At 42.1% G+C, this 25,422-nt stretch overlaps 2 protein-coding genes across 5 annotated transcripts in view; both read left to right on the top strand.

Moving 5' to 3' along the window:
- LOC109900608 (connector enhancer of kinase suppressor of ras 3) overlaps positions 1-10,805 on the top strand; it is a 40,210-nt gene extending 29,405 nt beyond the window's left edge. For 2 of the 3 annotated variants that reach the window (XM_031836996.1, XM_031836998.1), the window contains 8 exons: positions 3,596-3,715; positions 4,481-4,540; positions 4,705-4,773; positions 5,632-5,778; positions 6,568-6,692; positions 8,627-8,817; positions 8,969-9,055; positions 9,667-10,805. In XM_031836996.1, coding sequence (XP_031692856.1) covers positions 3,596-3,715; positions 4,481-4,540; positions 4,705-4,773; positions 5,632-5,778; positions 6,568-6,692; positions 8,627-8,817; positions 8,969-9,055; positions 9,667-9,992 — 1,125 coding nt within the window. In that variant the 3' untranslated portion in view covers positions 9,993-10,805. The remainder of the gene's footprint in view (positions 1-3,595; positions 3,716-4,480; positions 4,541-4,704; positions 4,774-5,631; positions 5,779-6,567; positions 6,693-8,626; positions 8,818-8,968; positions 9,056-9,666) is intronic. The other variant, XM_031836997.1, reaches the window with a different exon arrangement.
- A 2,347-nt stretch (positions 10,806-13,152) lies between these two features.
- LOC109900607 (interactor protein for cytohesin exchange factors 1) lies at positions 13,153-23,030 on the top strand. Of its 2 annotated transcripts, XM_020496305.2 has the most exons (9): positions 13,153-14,193; positions 14,505-14,698; positions 17,770-17,843; positions 18,348-18,419; positions 19,801-19,871; positions 20,710-20,804; positions 20,969-21,179; positions 21,552-21,721; positions 22,036-23,030. In XM_020496305.2, the coding sequence occupies exons 2-9, from the start codon at positions 14,540-14,542 to the stop codon at positions 22,240-22,242; spliced, it is 1,059 nt and encodes a 352-aa protein (XP_020351894.1). In that variant the 5' UTR covers positions 13,153-14,193; positions 14,505-14,539; the 3' UTR covers positions 22,243-23,030. The 2 variants fall into 2 exon arrangements, with proteins under 2 accessions (XP_020351894.1, XP_020351895.1); XM_020496306.2 differs by lacking the exons at positions 13,153-14,193; positions 14,505-14,698 and adding an exon at positions 17,255-17,306.
- Positions 23,031-25,422: the final 2,392 nt, after the last annotated feature.

The following is a 25,422-nucleotide window of genomic DNA, read 5'->3' as shown; positions in this document are numbered from 1 at the left end:
CTAAGAAAAACGAAAAACCCTCTGGGTTTCCGTTAGGATGGAACGGAAAATATGGCGCTGTACAACATGACGGTCGGGAGTAGGCTACAGTACTGGGCAATTTAACTAAAGAATCCCTGTGTCGTGCGGGCACGCAGGAGACCAGGGTTCAATTCCCTGACTGGGAGGAAGGAGTAGGCTGTCCCTGTAAATAAGAATTTGTTCTTGACTGACTTGCCTAGTTAAATAAATGGTACACTAAGGGGATAACATTTCTACACCCTAATTGTATAATTGTAGTCTAACCAATACCCAAATGGAGATTCAGTGAAAATAAAAATCTCATTGATTTATCAAGACCTGTCCCCATGCTTATCTCAGAGCAGTGTGAAACGGTGCTGAAATAGTTGTAGGCTATTGCTTCTAACTTCAATATGCTCTTTTAACACTACTTTTAACAGCACATTACTCAACACTAGTGAGACTCATGTCGCCTACGGTAGGCCTGCAGTATATTGAAAAATATTGACCTCCAATAATTACATATGGGTCTCCCGGTGGCGGCCGGCACAGGTATAAAACCTGCATCTGTGGCAACGCATTTTGCACTGCGATGCAGTGTCTTAGACCACTGCGCCAATCGGGAGGGCTATTATAATACTGTACATGGTGTCCAGGTCAGGATAACCACAACATTTCTTGAATTAAAGACTATCAGAAAGAATGTTGGTACTTATTTATTTTGAATCAACACCATGAATGAGTGAGTCACTCAGCTGTATGTAGGTCCCGGGCTATTTGACTGTGCCATCAACTTGATAATATATAATGATATTTTGGAGGTTATTTCATTTTCCAAAAACAAAAGTGAGCGATTGTAATCTGAATAAAGGCCAAAATAATATTTGTAAAGGCCAAAACATGTATTTTTGCTTTTAGAGGGAGAGAAAAGCTGGGCCAATTGGGCGCCACCCTATGGGACTCCCAATCACGGTCGGATGTGATACATAATAGTAATAAAAATAATACTTTTTGGTGTATTATTTGTTTAGTCTTTTCTGGTGTATTAAACTGATATTACAAGGACTGCAAGGCAGTCACATTGTGCGCCTCTCGGGAGTCATGACCAATATGACCAATATATATTGTCCTGCTAATAACAGGGTTAATATTATATCTGTGAGAATATCCAAGGGGCTTTTATATAATTCTAAATGAATAATAATATTAATCACTTTGTTTAAAAAATAACAATATTTTGGAGATGATTTCGTTTTCAAATCATGTAAAATGAGCGAGAAAAGGGACATTCTTGAACAAGTTGTGAGACATTGTTACTAATTTGTAAATAAAGCCAGTTTGTTATTTAGAATTATTTATTGTTTTTAGAGGGAGAGAAACCAAAAACCTACAGTCATCTCATTGGCCTCCCAGTCGAGGCCAGCATGGGTATTGAACCAGCATCAGTAGCACTGCGATTCAGTGTCTTAGACCGCTACGCCACTCAGGCGCTGTACAATGTCACCGTTCGGGAGTTGACTGCAGTACTACAGAAACACAGTAGCACCTTGGGACCCAAAAGCATAATCAGTGCTCTAACTCCCCCTTGTGCTGGTCTGGTGCAATGAAGTAGTGATGCAGGGTACCGTACATAACCACAAATTACCTCTAAGTCCCGCAGCATAATCACAAAACTTTTAGTGGAGCAACCACTGTATGAGAAGGGAGAGATCCTTCATCAAAGAACAGTAGCATGGATGAAGTGAACTTCTTTCCTCCATCCACCATACAGGTCAGTCGACGTGCACTACCACTCCATCGATGTCTTCAGTTATATTATCTGCCTTTATTTCTTGCACCACCCCAGAAATAACCTTGATAGGCGCCCTGCTACGAAAATCCATGCAGGAAACATTCCACTAAGATATTTTTTTGAGTCTTAACACACGCTTCTTCTGCTCCGCAGACACAAAAAAAATCTAAATAAGGCCACTTCTTGTGACTCTCACTGACTCCACACTTTCTTCCAACACATTCCAGATTTTCCTGGAGACAATAAACGGATTTCCCAAGTAGCATTGATCCAAAACCCTGACTCCGACCAAAAATCGAGTCTAGTGGTTTCCTATTTTCCAACATACTTTACTTCTCTTGTTTCCCTTTTTGTTTGCCACTGTAACCCACTCATTCTCACTTTCTGGTCTATTAGCTTCACTCGGCTCACTAGCAGTTTCAAACTAAATCTCAGTTTCCGCCATCTTCCGTCCCCCATATCCATTCCTTCCAACCTCCAAGGCTTCCCTGGCATTATCACTTAATTATAAACAGGGTGATTTGAGCCCTGAGTGCTGATTGGCTGACAGCCGTGGTATATCAGACCATAAACCACGGGAATGACAAAATATTTATTTTTACTTCTCTAATTACATTGGTAACCAGTTTATAATAGCAATAAGGCACCCTGGGTGGTATATGGCCAATATACCATGGCTAAGAGCTGTTCTTATGCACGATGCAATGCAGAGTGCCTGGATATAGCCCTTAGCCACACCCCTTTCGGGCCTTATTGCTTAATTAACCTATCCAGTCATTAGCACTAACGTGTGACTACAGTCTTTCCCTCCCCTCACCTGAAGTTTAGCTCCATCATGCATGATCACACACCAGAGATCCAACACACCAGAATAACTCTTTATAACAACCATAACCTCATCCCCAGGCTATTTGTGCATACATTGCGAGGCAGTGTCTTGTTAACGAGATTACAATGACAATGGTTATTTCCCCAAAGTTCAGTATACTGAACAAAAATATCAAATGCAACATGCAACAATTTCTAAGATTTCACTGAGTTATATACATATATGAGGAAAAAAGTCAATTGAAATAAATTCATTAGGCCCTAATCTATGGATTTCACATGATTGGGAATACAGATATGCATCTTAGGGTTACAGATACCTTTAAAAAAAATGGGCCTCACAATGGGCCTCATGATCTCATTGGGGTATTGTCAATCGATAAAATGCAATTGCGTTTGTTGTCTGTAGCTTATGCCTGCCTATGCCATAACCCCACCGCCACTGTGAGGCACTCTGAGCAAACTGCTCACCCACACAATGCCATACACATGGTCTGCGGTTGTGAGGCCAGTTGGATGTACTGCCAAATTCTCTGAAACGATGTTGGAGGTGGCTTATGATACAGAAATGAATAATAAATTCTCTGCCAACAGCTCTGGTGGACATTCCTGCAGTCAGCATACCAATTGCATGCTCCCTCAACTTGAGACATTTGTGGCATTGTGTTGTGTGAAAAAACGGCACATTTTAGAGTAGCCATTTATTGTCCCCAGCACAAGGTGCACCTATATGCCACACCTGTCAGGTGGATGGATTATATTGGTAAAGGAGAAATGCTCACTAACAGGGATGTAAATACATTTGTGTACAATATTTTAGAGAAATAAGCATATGGAACATTTCTGGGATATTTTATTTAAACTTAGAAAAAATGCGACCAACACTTTACATGTTGCGTTGATATTTGTATTCAGTGTAAATTGGTGTTCTGAGACAACGTAGCTGAGTGTATTCAGTTATATGTTCCATTCCAGTCTGTGGCTCTGAACGTGATCAGTGAGCAGACGATGAGGACGACCTCTGACCCCCAGAAGAGTCAGATGGCCTGTCTGGAGGAGGTCCATATCACGAACATCAGACCTAGGGATGGACTGGTGAGAAGAGTTAGCCTGCATCCCAAATGGCACCCTATGCCGTATACAGTGGTGTAAATACTTTAAAGTACTACTTAATTTGATTTTTGGGGTATCTGTATTTTACTTTACTATTTATATTTTTGCATACTTTTACTTCACTACATTCCTAAAGAAAATAATATCATTTTTACTCCATAAATTTTCCCTGACACCCAAAAGTACTTTTTGACAGGAAAATGGTCCAATTCACACACTTCAAGAGAACATCCCTGGTCATCCCTACTGCCGCAGATCTGGCAGAATGACTAAACACAAACGCTTCGTTTGTAAATTATGTCTGAGTGTTGGAATTTTAAAGGGTTTATACTTTTACTTTTGATACTTAAGTACATTTTAGCAATTATATTTACTTTTGATACTTAAGTATACTTAAAACAAATACTTTTAGACTTTAACTCAAGTAATATTTTACTGGTTGACTTTTACTTTTACTAGTCATTTTCTATTAAGGTATCTTTACTTTTACTCAAGTATGACAATTTAGTACTTTTTCCACCGCTGACCGTATCCTGTATAATGCACAACGTTTGACCAGGGCCCATAGGTGTCAGGTCAAAAAGTAGTGACTACATAGGAAATAGGGCGGCATATAAGAAGCTGACTTATGCTTGAAATTAGAGAAGAGTCTTACATGATCAGCCCGAGCTAGATGTACTGCTTGATTTCTCAGTCTCTGAGATTGATTGCTTCTTCCTTACATTATGCTGTCCTGTGTCATCTCAGGGGTTGTATATCAAATCCACCTACGACGGGCTTCACATCATCACTGGAACCACAGAACATGTGAGTATCCCGTCTATCCCGATAGTAATAGTCTGGAGTAGTTTGGAGTAGTCTAGTAGTCTGGAGTGTAGATAGTAGATGGTTTGGAGTGATCCAGTCAGATGTACAGTACTGTGATGTCTCCTTGCTCACCATCTGTCTTTCTGTTGTCCTCTGCCCTCCAGTCTCCAGCAGACAGAACACACAGGATCCACGCAGGAGACGAGGTCGTCCAGGTCAACAAGCAGACAGTGGTAGCTACCTCATAGAGCTTCTCTCATCTGTCCATTATCTCTCAGCCTAACCCAGGGCTGAGAGAGACCAAATATCTTTGATAAATCAACAACAAGCTCTTACTCAATAATGGTAGGAGCACAGGGATAGACAGAAAGTGTTGATGATGAAGGTTCTGCTGATGGGAGTGATGATGATGGATGTGATGATGGGAATGATGATGATGGGAGTGATGATGATGGATGAGATGATCGGAGTGAGGATGATGGATGTGATGATGATGGATGTGATGATGGGAGTGATGACGATAGATGTGATGACGATAGATCTGATGATGGATGTGATGATGGGAGTGAGGATGATGGATGTGATGATGATAGATGTGATGATGATGGATGTGATGATGATGGATATAATGATGGGATGATGATGATGAGAGTGATGACAATAGATGTGATGATGGGAGTGATAATGGGAGTGAGGATGATGGATGTGATGATGATGGATGTGAAGATGGATGTAATGATGGGAGTGATGATGGGAGTGATGACGATAGATGTGATGATGGGAGTAAGGATGATGGATGGGATGATGGGAGTGATGACGATAGATGTGATGATGGGAGTAAGGATGATGGATGGGATGATGGGAGTGATGATGGATGTGATGAAGGGTCTGCTGATGGGAGTGACGATGATGGGGGTGATGATGGATGTGATGAAAGGTCTGCTGATGGGAGTAGTGATGATGGATGTGATGAAAGGTCTGCTGATGGGAGTAGTGATGATGGGAGTAGTGATGATGGATGAGATGATGAGGGTTGTGATGCTGGATGGGTCTGACGAGGTGTCCTATCTGTCTGTCTGTGGTGCCTCCAGGTGGGCTGGCAGCTGGACAACCTGGTGGGTAAGCTGAAGGCGGACCCAGCAGGCGTTACTCTGGTGGTGAAGAAGAGGCCCTCGGGTACCTTTAGCTTCACCCCGGCCCCCCTGAAAAACATGCGCTGGAGGCCCCTTCTGGTGCAGGTAGAGCCGTAATACACACACACACACACACACACACACAGCTTGATTGAAGAACAACCATAGAACAGGTGGTCCCAGCTCCCCTTATCCCTGTTGATATCATAGTGTTGAATCAATTCTGGATTTATTTTCATCTGTCATCATAGGTGTGACATTTTTGTGTTTGGTATCCCAGAGCTGTTTGTTTTTGGTAGAGTTTGACAAGATAGGACAAGTTCCTCAGTTATTCAGCCACCCGGGCTGTGTCTTTCAGTGGATGGGTTGTAACTAATAATTAATCCCTTCTTCCTATTTCTTCCTCAAAAAAAGAATAGCACAAAGTGCAACCATGTATTGATGTCAGACGTCTTTTGAAGGTGACTCGTGTTCACAGATCATGGGTCTAGTGTGACTGAATAGGCTTTGTGTTTCAGAACCCGTTTAGGAAGTGTGTTTTAAATAGATTGCATAGTCCTTCAAATGTCAGTAGTGGGCTGAGTCAGTGTACCAAAGGGAAATGTGCTTAATTCTAAATAACGCCATGTAACGCATTAGTATTTTGGTGATTATTTTGCTGATCTTTATGGTGAAGTTGTCTAATTTTATCAGCTAAGCTACCTCAAGCCAATCATTTAACACAGATTTCTGTTGTTTTAGTGTTTTTATTTGACAACATTTGGAAATATCTGGGAATCTATTCCACTACACCTGCAATAACATCAATAACATCTGCTAAACACGTGTATGTGACCACTAAAAATGTATTTGATTTGATTATTATAACAAGTATTTTGTTGTTCTGTGTGTTAGAGCACCCTGAGTATGCCTAAGATCCAGTCTCCAAAACATGCCAGTGAAGCCCGCATGAAAAAAGAAAAGCCAGCCATTCTGGACCTATTTATTCCTCCTCCCCCCACTGTACCCTATACCCCACGGTGAGTATCTGTCTGTCTGTTTGACTGTCTGTCGGTCGGTTTGACTGTCTGTATCTCTGCCCTCCTCAGGCTTTAGGAATGGGATAAAACCAACTCTTGTTTAGTCCATTAAGTCCCAAACATGTACTTATAACTTCTGTTGAAATTACTGTTTGGGAAGAAAATAGTATTTGTACCCCTACAATGCTGGATACTCCTCTGTTAGCTGGATACTGCTCTGTTAGCTGGATACTGCTCTGATAGCTGGATACTACTCTGTTAGCTGGATACTGCTCTGTTAGCTGGATACTGATATTTTAGCTGGATACTGCTCTTTTAGCTGGATACTGATATTTTAGCTGGATACTGTTCTGTTAGCTGGATACTGCTCTGTTAGCTGGATACTGATCTGTTAGCTGGATACTGCTCTGTTAGCTGGATACTGATATTTTAGCTGGATACTGCTCTTTTAGCTGGATACTGATATTTTAGCTGGATACTGTTCTGTTAGCTGGATACTGCTCTGTTAGCTGGATACTGCTCTGTTAGCTGGATACTCCTCTGTTAGCTGGATACTGCTCTGTTAGCTGGATACTGCTCTGTTAGCTGGACACTGCTCTGTTAGCTGGATACTGCTCTGTTAGCTGGATACTGTTCTGTTAGCTGGATACTGCTCTGTTAGCTGGATACTGCTCTGTTAGCTGGATACTGATCTGTTAGCTGGATACTACTCTGTTAGCTGGATACTGCTCTGTTAGCTGGATACTGCTCTGTTAGATGGATACTGATCTGTTAGCTGGATACTGCTCTGTTAGCTGGATACTGCTCTGTTAGCTGGATACTGCTCTGTTAGCTGGATACTGATCTGTTAGCTGGACACTGCTCTGTTAGCTGGATACTGCTCTGTTACCTGGACACTGCTCTGTTAGCTGGATACTGTTCTGTTAGCTGGATACTGATCTGTTAGCTGGATACTGCTCTGTTAGCTGGATACTACTCTGTTAGCTGGATACTGCTCTGTTAGCTGGACACTGCTCTGTTAGCTGGATACTGCTCTGTTAGCTGGATACTGCTCTGTTAGCTGGATACTGCTCTGTTAGCTGGATACTGCTCTGTTAGCTGGATACTGATCTGTTAGCTGGATACTACTCTGTTAGCTGGATACTGCTCTGTTAGCTGGATACTGCTCTGTTAGCTGGATACTGCTCTGTTAGCTGGTAGCTGGATACTGCTCTGTTAGCTGGTAGCTGGATACTGCTCTGTTAGCTGGATACTGCTCTGTTAGCTGGATACTGCTCTGTTAGCTGGATACTGATCTGTTAGCTGGATACTTCTCTGTTAGCTGGATACTGCTCTGTTAGCTGGATACTGCTCTGTTAGCTGGATACTGTTCTGTTAGCTGGATACTGTTCTGTTAGCTGGATACTGATCTGTTAGCTGGATACTACTCTGTTAGCTGGTAGCTGGATACTGCTCTGTTAGCTGGTAGCTGGATACTGCTCTGTTAGCTGGTAGCTGGATACTGCTCTGTTAGCTGGATACTGCTCTGTTAGCTGGTAGCTGGATACTGCTCTGTTAGCTGGATACTGCTCTGTTAGCTGGATACTGCTCTGTTAGCTGGTAGCTGGATACTGCTCTGTTAGCTGGATACTGATCTGTTAGCTGGATACTGCTCTGTTAGCTGGATACTGCTCTGTTAGCTGGTAGCTGGATACTGCTCTGTTAGCTGGATACTGCTCTGTTAGCTGGATACTGCTCTGTTAGCTGGATACTGATCTGTTAGCTGGATACTGATCTGTTAGCTGGATACTTCTCTGTTAGCTGGATACTGCTCTGTTAGCTGGATACTGCTCTGTTAGCTGGATACTGCTCTGTTAGCTGGATACTGCTCTGTTAGCTGGATACTACTCTGTTAGCTGACATTGATGTTGTTTCTTCTTTTCCTCTCATCACAGAGATGAGAAGCCTACAGCCAATGTCAAACTGAGACCGAAGGGTTCACAGTCTCCAAACTCCTTCCTGGATGAGGGCAGACGGCGCTTCACCATTGCAGACTATGACAACAAGATCAGAGTCTGCCCCCCTCCTGAGCCCAACCTCCAACCAGCCCCAGTAGCCCGCCTGAGACAACGGACATCCAGACGGGGTCAGTACCCTAACATACACACACGCACAAACAAACACACACACACACACACACAGGGTCAGTGCACACACACACAATCACACTTTTACCCAGATTAATCACAGTAAAGATTGATAATCATTGAAAAGATTGATATTTTAACTCTTTACAGGTAAACCACGGCCCCTGTCCATGCCTGTAGACTCGTGTTTGGGCATGTCTGATTCATCCTCCAGACCCTGGCCCCAAGGGAGAAAAGGTACACCTGCTACATCTATAGCACTGGGTGCCATCTGCATCCCAAATGGCACCCTATATAGTGCACTACTTTTGATTTGGGCCCCGGTCAAAAGTAGTGGACAATATAAGGAATAGGGTGCCATTTGGGACGGAACCTAACTGAGGCAAATCCACTGTTATCAGAAGGACCATTTCACAAGCTCATTTACACTGCAGAACAAACAGAGGCAGACTCGGATTGCATGCCTTAAATTCTTAAGTCATTGTTCATTAACTTTGGGGTAAGCCCCAGCATAACCAATGTTGATTTTGGCCGCAACTTCTTCTTAGACTCACTTATTCTTAAACAGCGATGGTTCGGCGGATGTTGTGAGACAAGTGTGTTCGTTTGTGTATGTCTATGAGTATATCATGTGTGTTCGATGAGTATATATACATGTACCAGTGTAAGTAGGCACAAAGGTTTTACTGGTCAGAGTACAGTCAGGAAAAACTCTAGTTTCTAGCTCTAGTTATGCATCTACAGTATATGCCAGCCCCATGCTGAGATTCCTGTCTTATATATGGTTCTTGCATGGTGATGATGTTCTTGGATGGACAATGAAGTCCTATTCTATTCTACTCTTGCAGGAGAGGACATCCTGCACAGATACCTGAGTAACGAACGCATCGCCACCATCTCTGAGGAGGCCTCGTTCTTCCCCCTACCCTACAGACCCCTGGAGGGTCGATCTGGCCAGCTGGTCCGTGGCGTCGACCACATCCGGGGCTCCCAGTGCTTCATAAATGCTGACCTGCACAACAGCGCCACCATCCCCTACCAGGAGGCATCGTCGAAAAACGTCCCTGCTACAATTATGACCCCTAGTGCTGCTGCTACTCCCAAACGCCCTCCGTCTGAACCCTCTTCGATCTTGGGGGGCTGGCTAGCCCGCCTCAGGCTGTTGAGTCATTGACGAGTGCCTCGACCTTGTGGACAGTGGAACGTGTGTCGCCCCCACTGCCTTTACCTTGCTATAATCTAACAGTGGTATGGTTTCTCCACTCAGTATTCTGACTAACACCTACCATACCTGGAACGTTCTGTTGGAACTTGGAACACTAAAACAGCTTTTGGAAGCTTCGCTTAATTTCAACGCCACATAGCCTAGGGGTAGACCATTTGGTTGGATCTCTCGCTACATTTCAACTCCTTGGCATGACAGACCTGGTTTAGATTCAATATGCTGACAGATTCAGAATGTTTCGTGGAGGAGTTGGAGAAAATGACAAGAAGGTTTCTGTTTCTGCTCATTTTCCTAATCAAGAGAAGGACTATCATTCAGGTTTAGGGAACATTAGCCTTGCTTCTGTAGTTGAACTGTCCTATGTGTAAATTGTTAAGTTATTTAGTTTGTGTCTGTACAGATTTCTTGTACATACGTTTAAAATCATTTTAAGAAGTTGATTTGATTTTTGTACCGTTTTATTTTGTATTTCATTTCATGAGTTGATATATAGATATAATTAAAGCCTATCATTTTATTTGAGATCATGTGCTTCTTTTCATAGTGTTTCATGTTACTATGCGATGGACATAACTGCCAGAGTTGGCCTTTCTTGAAGCTACCTTATGAAAACCCTTGATCCGGTGCTGTTACAAATAGTGTGTTTGTGTGTGAGTAAGTGAGTGAGTGAGTGAATATTTTTGTGAAGTTCAGGTAACATTTCAAAAAAGTGTAACTACTTTATCTCACTAACTGGTCTTCAATAAAACAGGTATGATTCAATGTGAAACTATAACATGATGTCATGACCAGGAAGACACTGAGACACAGATAGTGCAGATACAGATAACACTAACCATACATACTGAACATATGCAAGAGCTGTGAAGCTTGTATTAAAGGAGGAAATCAGTGTCTTCATTCCAATAATAAAATAGAAAAAAGCAGCAGTAAAAAATAACAATATATACAGGGGGGTGCTTGTACAGAGTCAATGTGCAGGGGCACCGGTTAGTTGAGGTAGTATGTACATGTAGGTAGAGTTCATTAAAGTGACTATGCATAGATGACAACAGAGAGTTGCAGTGGTGTGGAGCGGGAAGGGGGGGGGCAATGCAAATAGTCTGGGTGGCCATTTAACTAGATGTTCAGGAGTCTTATGACTTCGGGATAGAAGCTGTTTAGAAGCCTCTTGGATCTAGACTTGTCGCTCCGGTACCACTTGACGTGTGGTAGCAGACTGAACAGTCTATGACTAGGGTGGCTGGAGTCTTTGACAATTTGTAAGGCCTTCCTTCCCCTGGTATAGAGCTCCTGGATGGCAGGAAGCTTGGCTCCAGTGATGTACTGGGCCGTTCACACTACCCTCTGTAGTGCCTCGCGGTCGGAGGCCGAGCAGTTGCCATACCAGCCAGTGATGCAACCATTCTGGATGTTCTCGATGGTGCAGCTGTAGAACCTTTTGAGGATCTGAGGACCCATGCAAAATCTTTTCAGTCTCCTGAGGGGGAATAGGTTTTGTCGTGCCCGCTTCACGACTGTCATGGTGTGCTTGGACCATGTTGGACCTTGTTGTCGATGTAGACCCCAAGGAACTTGAAGCTCTCAACCTGCTCCACTGCAGCCCCGTCGATGAGAATGGGGGCGTGCTCGGTTCTCTTTTACCTGTTGTCCACAATCATTTCCTTTGTCTTGATCACATTGAGGGAGAGGTTGTTGTCCTGGCACCACATGGCCAGGTCTCTGACCTCGCTATAGGCTGTCTCGTTGTTGTCGCAACTCACAATACTTTTCAAGTGCTTTGCAATATGAATACCTCTGTGATAGTTTCAACATTTTCTAAACTATAATGAAAAGGTGCAATTTCACTTTTGGTTGCTTCTTTCTTGTTTGTTCTTTCTTATCTCAACAATAATTACTTAGAAATAATGATCTGATTGCCATTTGAAAACATAATTATAACATATTGCAGAACTTCAAAAAGGTTTTTAATGCAGACCGATCATGAGGCAGACTTTGACATAGCTTCCCATTAGGTACAGATGTCAATTCGACGTCTATTCCATGCTGGTTCAACGTAATTTCATTGAAATTACGTAGAAACAACGTTGATTCAACCAGTGTGTGCCCAGTTGGTTAAAGCTCTGTTACTGTTTGATCACAGAAAGGACTATAGCCTGCCCTACATGGCATTTCACAATCAGATTGGAATGTAGGATTTAGGCATACTAACTCACTGGTACACACTACGCAGGTCAGACAGACATGTCTGGAAAGAGGTTTAGTTGTGAATTGGAGAACAAATCCCAGATAAAGTATTTTATGAGAGTAATGCATGTGATGTAATATGATCATATGCCTAAAGATTAAGGCCCAGGTCCTCCATACTCAACTGGCGGAAAAATAATAATAATAATAAAAAATAAGAAGAATTGTTTTATTTTATTATTGTTGGTACCATATAAACACACATTAGACATGGAAGAATGCATAGAATTGTAGGAAATTTGCTTAAAAACAACAAAAATATCTGCCCCATGCAAAATGTGTAGAATTGCGGGAAATTTGCTTTAAAACAGCAACATATTCTCTCCACCAACAAGAGGGGCATGGGTTGCGAAGTGGAGGTTTGTTACTACGCTGAAAAATTACATTATACATCCGGACTTTTGCCACCTAAGAAAATGTCTGCGACCGGACTTTCTCAAATAGTACTTGAGCACCCCTGGCCTAGTTGTTCTGAAGGAACTATCAAGTTGTTTTCAGCCTGCATTAATTTGTTGCCTAAAGTATGCAGACTTTAAGAACTACGGCGACTTTCAGTGGCGGATGACAGAACAGCATATATCATGCATGTCACGGAGGAAACGGTTGTCACTAGTTACCACAGCCACAAAGTCAAACTCCGCCCATTTGTACAGTTTTTCGTTTAAAAAATGTTTTTTAAACCTTAACCTTAAACCAACCACACTGCTAACCTTAACCTTAAATTAAGACCGAAAAGCACATTTTTGTTTTTAAACTTTTTTTTGCTAAAGCCAATTTGGACTTTGTGGCTGTGGTCACTAGTGGAAACGGAGAAATGTTGAACCAAATAGAAAATTAAGAATAATGACCGGAAATCGTTCATCATCAGTAGCAAGGGCAGCAGCAGAAAACGCTTCTTGATGCTAAAATTGTGTATTTTCATGCAATTGCTGTCTCTTCACGAAGAACACAATGCTTTCAAAGCATCTGTAGAGTAGCTTTCTTCGTCTGATGGGTTGGATAATGCACTTTTTCAAAAGTTTAAAAGTTTGTTACAGGTTGAGGAGGCGTTGTGTAAAAGTTGTTTCTCGTCTGATCTAATTCATTCAGCCAATCATTACTCAGAAGTACCGACGTTAAAGTATCCGTGTTTAATTGAACCTTTTTTTATGCGTGGAATTGTTATCCTCGTCAGACACTTTCTAAATTATATCTAACACACTGCCTTCATATTAAATTACATGCTACCTGGAAATCTAGACTGCAAAATGAAGGTTCATGATTGTGATTTTCTTATTTGAGTAAAGGTATTTTCAATCTGTAGCCGAATACAAGTAGATAGTACACAGGGCGGTGTCTAAAATTTAGGAATAGCGTTTGTCCAACCTGCCGCGATGAATTTGAAGGTGAAACGTGCCCTCATGCAGTACTAACCCCAATTAACATTTGCAGTCAGCTCCTCTCACTTCCATTTGTGCCTACTAGTGGGCTAATGTCTTCATTTGATCTCTTGCATGTAGTTTGATCAAACCACTAAAACATATTTGGGTTGATAAATGCTTAACATGTATATCATTTTGTAAACCCATGTCACTACATTTTGGAGAGCAAGACCAACATGCTATTGCCATGTGAAACAGGATGCTGTTTTATCTGTGACTAGTGGTTGGTGGTGACAGCAGCAGGAGGGGTGTTTGTAACTGTTGGACTGTACAAAGCCCTACATGTAGGCTATACTTGGTTGGGCAACATTAAGGAAGGGTATGCTCTTCATGTACATCCTCTTGTCATTCTGAGAGTCTGTATGAGCTGTTGTGCCTGATGGCTCCAGCATGCTGGTGACATGCTGCTGTAATAGGATATCTCTTCTCTCTGGATCAAACTCACCTGGTGCCGTACAGTACCTTCAGGACAGTGTTTGGAGGTAAGATAGCTAGACGTTCTAGAAAGGGTAGGATCAACACCTCTCAACCTATTAGATTACATTACAATGTACAGATTCCATTATTTAACATGGGCTTTTCCTAGTTTGCCAAATGTGGAATACAAAGGGCTACTTAATGGTAAAGTGTTGAAGAAAACAATACTTGCCTGCCTCACTGCCTCAACCAAAGGTCTAGATGACCTGCTCACAAGGTTACAAATAACAAAGAGTAATATACTCTTAAGGACGTAGTCGTCCTGTCTGCCTGTACTGTAGCTAATGTTGCAGTGCCTGACTCTGTCTGTCTGTAGGTCCCATAGGTAGGCTTACCATAGGTGATTCTGTGATGAGCCGTCGCAAGGTGTCTTTGAAGGAGCTGGGTCAGGTGGACTACCAGGGCTGGCTCTACAAGAAGAAGGAGAGCAAGGGCTTCCTGGGAACAAAATGGAAGAAGTACTGGTTTGTTCTGAAAAAGATCTCTATGTACTGGTACACTGGTCAAACGGTAAGTCCTAGTGTTGTGTTATCCCGTTGTGCTAATCTAATCTTTGTTGTTTTTAGGATGTTGAGTTGTGCTAATCTAAGCTGTCGATCTGTGTTGTGTTAGATTAGATTAGCACAACTGTCCCGGAGTTGTTCTAATCTAATCCAACATGTCGTTTTGCTGATCTGTTGTTGGGTTGTTGTGTTCTAATATGTGTTACTGTTATGTTGTGTTGGGACTGGAAACATTTTATTAGCTAAATCTCAAAATGCTTTAGTTTAGGGCAGGAATGGGGAACTGGCGGCGGCCCCAATTTTGTAGGCCTACGGACCAATTTAAAAATAAATAAAAAATAACTTACTGTTCAGTTAGAATAATAGAATACACAAGGTGCTATTTAGACATTTAGTTGTGTGTCAGCAGTCACTCAATTACCCCAGGTCAGCTAAATATTTTTAGATTGTTAAATAAGTCTAGTGTCCAGCGATCTAAACTTGTAGTAAGCATGGTCGAATTACCGACCGGGGTGGGGCCCATTGATCATCAGTTATCATCAAAATATGTAGAATTGCAGCAAATTTGCTTTAAAACAGCCACATTTTCTTTACACCCAATGGCAACGTGAGGAATTGCAGCTAATGAACTCTAAAACTTTGGTGTAATGAGGGGGGCTGCTTTGCTCGCAAGGTACGGAGGCCCCTCATGATGAGTTCCATTTTTTGTCCCAGCCCCATCAAAGTTGACCATCTCTGGTTTAGGGTATACAAAAATGTATGCTCATATTCAATCAAATGTATTTATAAAACCCTTTTTACATCGCCCGATGTCACAAAGTGCTACACAGAAACCCAGCCTAAAACCCCAAACCGCAAGCAATGCAAATGTAGAAGCACGGTGGCTAGGAAAAACTCCCTAAAATGGCAGGAACCTAGGAACAAACCTAGAGAGGAACCAGGCTCTGATGGGTGGCCAGTCCTCTTCTGGCTGTGCCGGGTGGAGATTATAACAGTACATGGCCAAGATGTTCAAGCGTTCATAGATGACCAGCAGGGTCAAATAATAATAATCACAGGGTTTTCGAGGGTGCAACAGGTCAGCACCTCAGGAGTAAATGTCAGCTGGCTTTTCATAGCTGAGTATTCAGAGGTCGAGAAAACAGGTGCGGTAGAGAGAGAGAGTTGATCATATGACCTTGAGAAGAGATGAGTCTTCAATAAAGATTTAAAGTTCAAGACCGAGCCTGCGTCTCTCACAGACAGACAGACCATTCCAAAACAAGTGGAGCCCTATAGGAGAAAGCCCTGCCTCCAGCTGTTTGCTTAAAAATTCTAGGGACCATAAGGAGTCCTGCGTATTGTGACCGTAGCGTACGTGTTGGTACAGTTGAAGTCGTAAGTTTACATACACATGAGCCAAGTTAATTTAAACTCAGTTTTTCACAATTCCTGACATTTAATCCTAGTAAAAATGCCTCGTCTTAGGTCAGTTAGGATTACCATTTCATTTTAATGTGAAATGTCAGAATAATAGTAGAGAATATGATTTATTTCAGCTTTTGTTTCTTTCATCTCATTCCCAGTGGGTCAGAAGTTTACATACACAATTAGTATTTGGTAGCATTGCCTTTAAATTGTTTAACCTGAGTCAAATGTTTCAGGTAGCCTTCCACAAGTTTCCCACAATAAGTTGGGTGAATTTTGGCCCATTCCTTCTGACAGAGCTGGTGTAACTGAGTCAGGTTTGTAGGCCTCCTTGCTCACACACGCTTTTTCAGTTCTGCCCACACATTTTCTATAGGTTTTAGGTCAGGGCTTTGTGATGGCCACTCCAATACCTTGACTTTTGTCCTTAAGCCATTTTGCCACAACTTTGGAAGTATGCTTGGGGTCATTGTCCATTTGGAAGGCCATTTGCGACCAAGCTTTAACTTCCTGACTGATGTCTTGAGATGTTGCTTCAATATATCCACATAATTTTCCTTCCTCATGATGCCATCTATTTTGTGAAGTGCACCAGTCCCTCCTGCAGCAAAGCACCCCCACAACATGATGCTGCCACCCCCCACAGTTGGGATGGTGTTCTTCGGCTTGCAAGCATCCCCCTTTTTCCTCCAAACAGAACGATGGTCATTATGGCCAAACAGTTCTATTTTTGTTTAATCAGACCAGAGGACATTTCTCCAAAAAGTACAATCTTTGTCCCAATGTGCAGTTGCAAACCGTAGTCTGGCTTTTTTATGGCAGTTTTGGAGCAGTGGCTTCTTCCTTGCTGAACGGCCTTTCAGGTTTTGTCGATATATAGGACTCGTTTTACTGTGGATATAGATACATTTGTACCTGTTTCCTTCAGCATCTTCACAAGGTCCTTTGCTGCTGTTCTGGGATCGATTTGCACATTTCGCACCAAAGTACGTTCATCTCTAGGAGACAGAACGCGTCTCCTTCCTGAGCGGTATGACGGCTGCTTGGTCCCATGATGTTTATACTTGTGTACTATTGTTTGTACAGATGAACGTGGTACCTTCAGGTGTTTGGAAATTGCTCCCAAGGATGAACCATTTTTTCTGGGGTCTTGGCTGATTTCTTTTGATTTTCCCATGATGTCAAGCAAAGAGGCACTGAGTTTGAAGGTAGGCCTTGAAATACATCCACAGGTTCACCTCCAATTGACTCAAATTATGTAAATTAGCCTCTCAGAAGCTTCTAAAGCCATGACATCATTTTCAGGAATTTTCCAATCTGTTTAAAGGCACAGTCAATTTACTGTATATAAACTTCTGACCCACTGGAATTGGGATATAGTGAATTATAAGTGAAATCATGCACAAGGTAGATGTCCTAACCGACTTGCCAAAACTATAGTTTGTTAACAAGAAATTTGTGGAGTGGTTGAAAAACGAGTTTTAATGACTCCAACCTAAACATATGCAAACTTCTGACTTCAACTGTAAATATTAAAACAGTAATGTGTACTACTCTCCCGGACAATGTTCCTCTAACCAACCATATTTATTAACTATCGTCTTGTCACATGATCGTAATCAATTATGCATGTTATTGTTGTTTCTCTCTCTGTCACCTCTTGGTGTGTAGGCTGAGAAAGCAGAAGGATACATCCACCTTACAAACTTCACTGTCGACCAAGCAACAGAGTGCAAGAAAAAGCAGTAAGGTTTTTCTAATTTAAAGTTTCCATTTGGCCTGTTGGAAACCCGAGTAGTGTGGGCTACACACCACACGGTCACAGGAAATTGCTGAGCTTTTGCAAGTCGAGCTCAAATGTAGTCTTTTTACAGTAACTCTTCCTTGCTGTCCATTGACGGTATATTTCACACTGTGTTCTGTATTATCACATGTAGCCTTCTTTCGTCTGTGTAAGTCATCAACCCTAAACCATGTTTCTTTTGTTCTTTACGGTATGAACGCATGCATAAGATAACTGCCCGTCTGCTGGTGACCCCATTTTGTGGTTTCACTTTAGCTTCCTTCCAAAAATAACTCTCTCTCTTAACACACAGAGCAGTGTTCCGCTCTCTCCTTTAGTGTCCTATCCTGTCGTAGTAATAATAAGAATAGTATTTCTAGAGCATTTTTCACATGTTTACACTCAAAACACTTAATGTAGTATTTGTTGATCTGACGGCTATGTTGTTTTGCCTGATCTCATTCAGTGCTATGAAGGCCAGCCATCCACAGGTTGTGACACTCTACTTTGCCGCCGACAGTCTGAGAGAGATGAACAAGTGAGTATGTAAAAGAGGAGGGCAATGGAGGCAGGCCAGGAGATTGTAGCCTATTTGTGCCATTTTTTTTTATAACTAAACCAAGACAGAACACAGCCTGTCGTTTCCAATGGGAACAGATGAGTTATAGTGGGCAGAACAAGCAAGGAGGTCTGCAGAGCCAAGCACGAGCTAGCGAGATCCTATTGGCCGCTTCTAGCATATATCTGCATATTTCCGTTAGGGAACGCCTACTCTATGAAATGCGGTGTGCAATAACTCAATTTGACTTTGCACTCCTAAACAATGTTAAAAAAAAAAAAAACTTTGGCAAAGGCTAAGGTCTACAAAACTTAGTCCACTCTGTTCATAACATATGTTAATTTGGGGACATAAAACTGTATTGAGATCAAATGTTTAATGATGACAACATTCGCAAAATGTAGGCCAAAATTGTTAGAAATTGGATATGTAGACGGGCGAGTCGGTCAAGGATCGATTCAGACAAGGTGGTAAATTGTATGACAAGCTACAGTTTATTCAGAGTGAAGATATCTAGAACAGCGTAATTACGGCTCTCCCGCTGGTTCGTACGGAACTGCAGACGAAGAAGAGACCGTTACAATCAGTACACCACTAATATATAGAATAGGAAGTAGGTTGATTCTGGAAGATCGGATCTTTGGATTGGTTCAGCTGGGGTGTAGTCTGTAGTCTTCCGCCATTGGCTCAGTTGTCTGTCCGTCATCGTAGAATCCTCTTCGGGCACAATGTTCAGCTACAAAGGAGATTATGTGTGTGTGCGCTGGTTTTGGCCATTAGTGTAATGCGGGAGCTATCCTGTAGGGGACCCCACAGGCTCTACTTTGAGTTGTAGACCTTTATCAACAATAGTTTGGTCACCTGCATAAGAAATAGCATTTCTCTACAAAATCTATCTAATTTTATATTCTCCCACTGCCCACCAGTGGGCTTCCTCTCACTACCATATTTGGTAGTGAGTGGAAACGCCAAGCAGATGCTTCATATTTATACATCCAGTGAAATATCTGGCTCGTTGTTCTATCTGTGTTTGTGTAACGCTGATGTCAAAAGGAACACTTACTGGTAGCGGATGTGGGCTGACACTTTGAAAATATAGCCTATTTATGTGAACGACTTTTTGTGTACTGTTTAAATGGTGTAAAAGTTTAATCTTATTGTATATAATCTCAGCTTCATTTGGTCTCATGGGGCCATATTAAAATGCCATTACAGTTACCCATCCTGAAGCTATTTCAGGAAGCTACAAGCTATTTGAGGAAGCATGTGCAAAGAGGACATTTGCCTCTTAAGTACATAAAACATTGGCCGTACTGGTCAGGTATTAGTGTTTTTCAGTCATGGCTTCTCAATGTTACAGGTGGCTGTCTAAACTGTCAGCAGCAGCAGCGGCTGCTACACTGGACGAGTCGTCAGAGAGGAACACTGGGGGTAATGGACTCAAGACATTACATGGATATTTTTTTATTCAATTGTTTTGTTTGTTTTCTTGATGGGGAAAGCCAGAAATAAGCTAGGCGAACGATAGAGGGGAACACCATTGGTGTAGTGGAGGGTATACCCACTTATTTTTCAGTGGGCATTGCGTGTACACATTTCTTAATCTCCATTGATGCGCATCAAAGTAGTGTAGTGGAAGTATAAACCATGTCAATTAATAGGGTTGATGGAACAGATCAGAATGTTTAGCTTAACATGTTGATAAACTATTCCTTCACATTTAGGCGCAGCAATGTACACACGGCGCTAGGCCTACGCGTGAAAGTTCCCGAAATGCAATTGCGGGAAAACGCCCTTCTAAAATGCGCACCGCACAAAGCGAGCGGTTTAATGGACAGAAATCGAAATATCCGTTGAAAATTTAGGAAAGGGCGGGATTTAAAGATGCAACAACTTTCATGAGTTGCTACTGTGACTAGGATAATGCCTTTGGCTGATAGACAATAAAATAAAGTTGAAAGAACCAATACAACAGGAGAATGCATATGAGTAAGTCTTTAGAAAAAACGATTTCCTCCACGTTTCTGTGGTCGGATTTTGGTTATAGGCTACTTTGAAGCAAGGGAAGAAGACATAATATGAAGTAAAACGTCCAGGTGTCAAGCAATTAAGGAACAGGAACAATATCGTGATGGTAATGATAGACCAAACTGTCTTCTGGTAGATGGAAAGGCTTTCCCAAAAAGCTCTATTAAATGGCAACTATGTCTACCTGTCAGAGGGATATGATTATTTGCATCAATCCATTGGCGTGCGTGCGTTTGTCTAGAGTGCTACAGTGAGGAGAGCGACCAAGAGGAGGTTGAGTCACTGGAGACATCTGACGCTTTCGACTCTGAGCAGCTGACCATAGACTCTGTTAATGTGAGTGCTCTGTCCCATTATACTGCTTTGTATGTATGAAGATTGTTCAGCATTGATGCTACTTTGTGCTAGTGTTTAGACTCTGTGTCTGTTGCTGTAGATAAGACAATAAAGCCTCATGTTAACCCAGTGTGAATGTTGTTCTCTGTTCTCGCTCTACCCAGGGAGATGTCCCCCCATCTTGCTCCACCTCGTCCCCATGTCACTCCATTGACCCCATGTCTGCCCCTGACAGCATTGTGACTTCAGAGAGCACGGAGTCCTGGCTGGATGCCCCTTCTCCAGAGAGGGCAGTGGGACAGGGTGCTCCCCTCCACCCCTTCAGACTGGAAGAGGAGGATGGACCGGGGGCTGAGGTCCAGGGAGGAAAGGAGGGTAAACTGTTAGCTTCTCTGTATCGACACCACATCATCTCATTATCCTGGATTGACACCACATCATCTCATTATCCTGGATTGACACCACATCATCTCATTATCCTGGATTGACACCACATCATCTCATTATCCTGGATTGACACCACATCATCTCATTATCCTGGATTGACACCACATCATCTCATTATCCTGGATTGACACCACATCATCTCATTATCCTGGATTGACACAAAAGATGGCATAGTAGCCTAGTTAACACCCACACCTCTATACTGCCTGTTTGTTCTTATGAAATTATTTTGAATGATAACATGTAAATGATGGCATATTTGTATGCCAAATCTTGATTTATTATTATCATGATTTTTAGAGGGCACATCTGATGAAATGGAGGCACTGTACATCCATCTGAAGCATGCCAGACTATCTCCATCTGGAGAACTGAAGAGGGACTTCAGAGCGTCATTCATTCAACGCTGCAAAAATGACAGAGTCAATGAGAAGCTGCATCTGGTTAGGACCCTCAACAGCACTTTAAAGGTGAGTCGCTTCATTCTGGGTCGATGAGCTTTCTGCTTACTAGAACAGGGTCATGTTCAGTAGGGCACGACATTTATTTTATTTTTCAAACAAAGTGTAAATGAGCATTTCTGTTGGACTAGTTTCAGGTAGTAGCTCCCCACAACCCCAATCTCTCATAGTTTGTCAATCAAACCCATGAACATGGAAGTTTTTTCGTTTGCTGATATTCCCTGGCTACAATACCCTTAGATGCACCTACATTATTTCCTGTTGAAATGTGAACAGCTCTACATGTCTTTTCAACACCTTAGTCTGATTTATATATTCAATAGGCAAAAGAAGCCGACCTGTTGGCTATAGATCACGTGCTGGCAGATCCCCTTCTTACTGCACAGAGGTATCGTCAATGGAGGGTTGGGAACGTGGAGCTACTGCAGGAGATCACTCATCTCAAAATGGGCCCACCAGGTGGCAGCAGAGAGCAGTCTTTCCCCCTCGAAGCTCCGCGGACCCACTGCATCGCTGAAACCAGTGTGTGACCAACACAGAACAATGATAGGCATAGAGGCATCGGATACGATTCTCCACGGCCCCTATTTATAAAGTGGCTCAGTTTAGGAGTGTTGATCTAAGATCAGCCCCCACCCCTTAAGGCGAAACTGATTTTAGATCAGCACTACTCTGAGATACTTTAATAGTAGGAGCCCAGGCATGCCCATAAACAAAAAAACAACAGCATTGTATTCCTTATTTTATCGAGAATATTCCTGAAAAAGTGTTGTGGATATTCCTATGCTTTCTTGTATGAATGGTTATCCATGTTTCTTAGTCTTTTAAACACATTTTATTTTATGACATGTGCAGTATAGTGCCACTTAGGGATTTTGGGAATAAGATGCTCCCTCTTTTAAAAGGAAACGTAATTATAATGGCACATTTTGCATTCCTTTAGAAATGTTGCTAAATCACAGGGTCATGTATCCTATCACTGGGTACGGATTGGGTGTTAATACTATTTTTCTAGTCACCATTGTTTGTAACACTGATATTAGGGAAGTTTGTTCTAGGTACACACCTTGTTCAATTAGTTTCACATCACTGAGTCTGGCCTAAGTAGAGTTTGTCTAAATAACTTTTTCTATCATAAGTAAATCAGCATTGACTAAATTATGTTTTTATTTGTTTTTAATATTTTATCATTCAAACTTTGTAAATATTTTGTACATTGTGGAAGGTTTTGTGGAACGAACTTGTACTGTTTACATTTTGTATGAATTTAACAAGCATATGCTAAACAAATAAAGTCAGACCTTTTTGCTAAGTCAAAGCCTAATGTCGTATTGACTTATTATCGGTAGGCCACAGGGCTCCAAATAGGATACTGATGGCACGCATTGAACCTGCTGGTATTGAACATAGGTGTTTAGTATCGCATTGAACCTGCTGGTATTGAACATAGGTGTTTAGTATCGCATTGAACCTGCTGGTATTTCTGTACAGCAGCATTCACACGCTGAAATGAGTAGTAAAGCACAACAACTGCAGTGGCAATGAAAAGGTCAAAGTATTGTAAAGAAACTGCATATGATTGCAGAAAGACTCTGCAAAAAGTTATGTGAATGAAGTTGATGGAAAGTAGCCTGGAAGATACAGATGATATCTTGGCCATCTGTTGCAGGACCTTTTGTGTAAAGCACAAAGACGGATTCTTGGCTGGCTGCCCTCCCGTCAACCTCACTGCTGACACCAACTCAATTGAATGAGGAATGGGGGGGGTTATTCACTGTCTCTCCACTAGATGTCACTGTTATGCCGGATGGATGGAGAGCCTGTCTTTGACTGCTTCTTTCTCAGATGGTGCATTATTCCCAACAAAGTGCACTACTTTTGCCCAGAGCCCTATAGGGCCCTAAATAGGTTACCATTGCAGACAGCATTGCCTTGCTGTAGGCCTCAGGGTAGGTAGGGTGAACTCGTCTTGCAGCGTAACTAAGGTTACCCAAACATTAAATGTGTTTCCCAGTCAAACACCTATGTTTTCCATGGATGCTATCCTATATGAGCCCCCTGGGGGCTAACACAGTATATATTTAACTGGGGTCATACTGAAGGAGAGAGAAGACTGCAGTAGAGGCTATAGGAGGACCACCTAGTATACACCGCACTGTGTTATTAGGATGTTTAATGAAAAGGCTCTTTTCAAACTGACTATGTACTCTAAATTGGAGTGGTTACATGTGTGTGGTCTTGGGAATGTCAGTGTGTATGAGCTAGAGCTGTTAAATAAGCAGTCACATTCCTAACACCTGATGACACAAGTTATCTAAATGTCGAAGACGGAGTACGAGACGTCAAGAGGCAAAATGTCAAATAAACAATTAGAATTTCAGAGTGCAGGTGTTCTACAACAAGCGGGTCAGAAAATAAAACACTCATTGTGTAGACACAAAGCAAGCTATGGTTGGGGCCAGAGGTGTGGAATTAAGGCTTATCTCGACCTACTCATATCCAGCTATGGCTCTGCTGCTTACAGTGAAATGGTCTCAAAATGATTTAATCATGAGAGGATCTGGATGCAGGGCTGCCTGCTTCCCCACAAAATCAGCATGAACAGGAGATCCCTGGGTTATATGCATATCTATTAGTCTCTGAAGTTCTCCACTCAAGTGTACAGAGAGCAATGTTAACAGCAACTTTGTTGTCCCATTCATAAAAAATGACCTGAACTACACACACACACACACACACACACACACTGGTGATGGGGTACACATCATACACGGACTCATTAGTGTAATATGAATTAATGACTTGTGGTTTACCAATCCACACAGAAATTATTTTATATGATGCTGACTAAATCAGGGGCTAATATTGCCTTTCCTAGAGTTCTATCATGTCAATATTGTTGTTCTCTTTCGAAAGAGTATCAAAACCACCTTGAACAATAAATGTTATGAAAATGACGTTCTACATTGAGTGAGAGATATATGGCCTTGAGTAATCTGCAAAGATGATAATGTTGGGGAAACATCAGCTATTTCTACTGGTGTATACTGTATGTCCATCCGTAAGAATGTCAGAGGCCAACATGAAGCTGGTTCAAGAAGGGCTATTTCTACTGGCGTATACTGTATGTCCATCCGTAAGAATGTCCGAAGCCAACATGAAGCTGGTTCAAGAAGGGCTATTTCTATTGGCGTATACTGTATGTCCATCCGTAAGAATGTCCGAAGCCAACATGAAGCTGGTTCAAGAAGGGCTATTTCTACTGGCGTATACTGTATGTTCATCCGTAAGAATGTCCGAGGCCAACGTGAAGCTGGTTCAAGAAGGGCTATTTCTACTGGCGTATACTGTATATTCATCCGTAAGAATGTCCGAGGCCAACGTGAAGCTGGTTCAAGAAGGGCTATTTCTATTGGCGTATACTGTATGTCCATCCGTAAGAATGTCCGAGGCCAACATGAAGCTGGTTCAAGAAGGGCTATTTCTATTGGCGTATACTGTATGTCCATCCGTAAGAATGTCCGAGGCCAACATGAAGCTGATTCAAGAAGGGCTATTTCTACTGGCGTATACTGTATGTCCATCCGTAAGAATGTCCGAGGCCAACATGAAGCTGGTTCAAGAAGGGCTATTTCTATTGGCGTATACTGTATGTCCATCCGTAAGAATGTCCGAGGCCAACATGAAGCTGGTTCAAGAAGGGCTATTTC

Source organism: Oncorhynchus kisutch, linkage group LG12 (assembly GCF_002021735.2).
Source record: "Oncorhynchus kisutch isolate 150728-3 linkage group LG12, Okis_V2, whole genome shotgun sequence".
Classification (NCBI taxonomy): Eukaryota; Metazoa; Chordata; class Actinopteri; order Salmoniformes; family Salmonidae; genus Oncorhynchus; species Oncorhynchus kisutch.
Note: the sequence above shows the minus strand (reverse complement) of the source record. Positions and strands in the feature narration are given on the sequence as shown.

Coding starts and splice junctions, on each gene's coding strand:
- LOC109900607 (XM_020496305.2), top strand. CDS start 14,540: ATGAGCCGTCGCAAGGTGTCTTTGAAGGAGCTGGGTCAGGTGGACTAC. Junction 21,180..21,551: donor GGTCCAGGGAGGAAAGGAGG/GTAAACTGTTAG, acceptor CATGATTTTTAG/AGGGCACATCTGATGAAATG. Junction 21,722..22,035: donor CCCTCAACAGCACTTTAAAG/GTGAGTCGCTTC, acceptor TATATTCAATAG/GCAAAAGAAGCCGACCTGTT.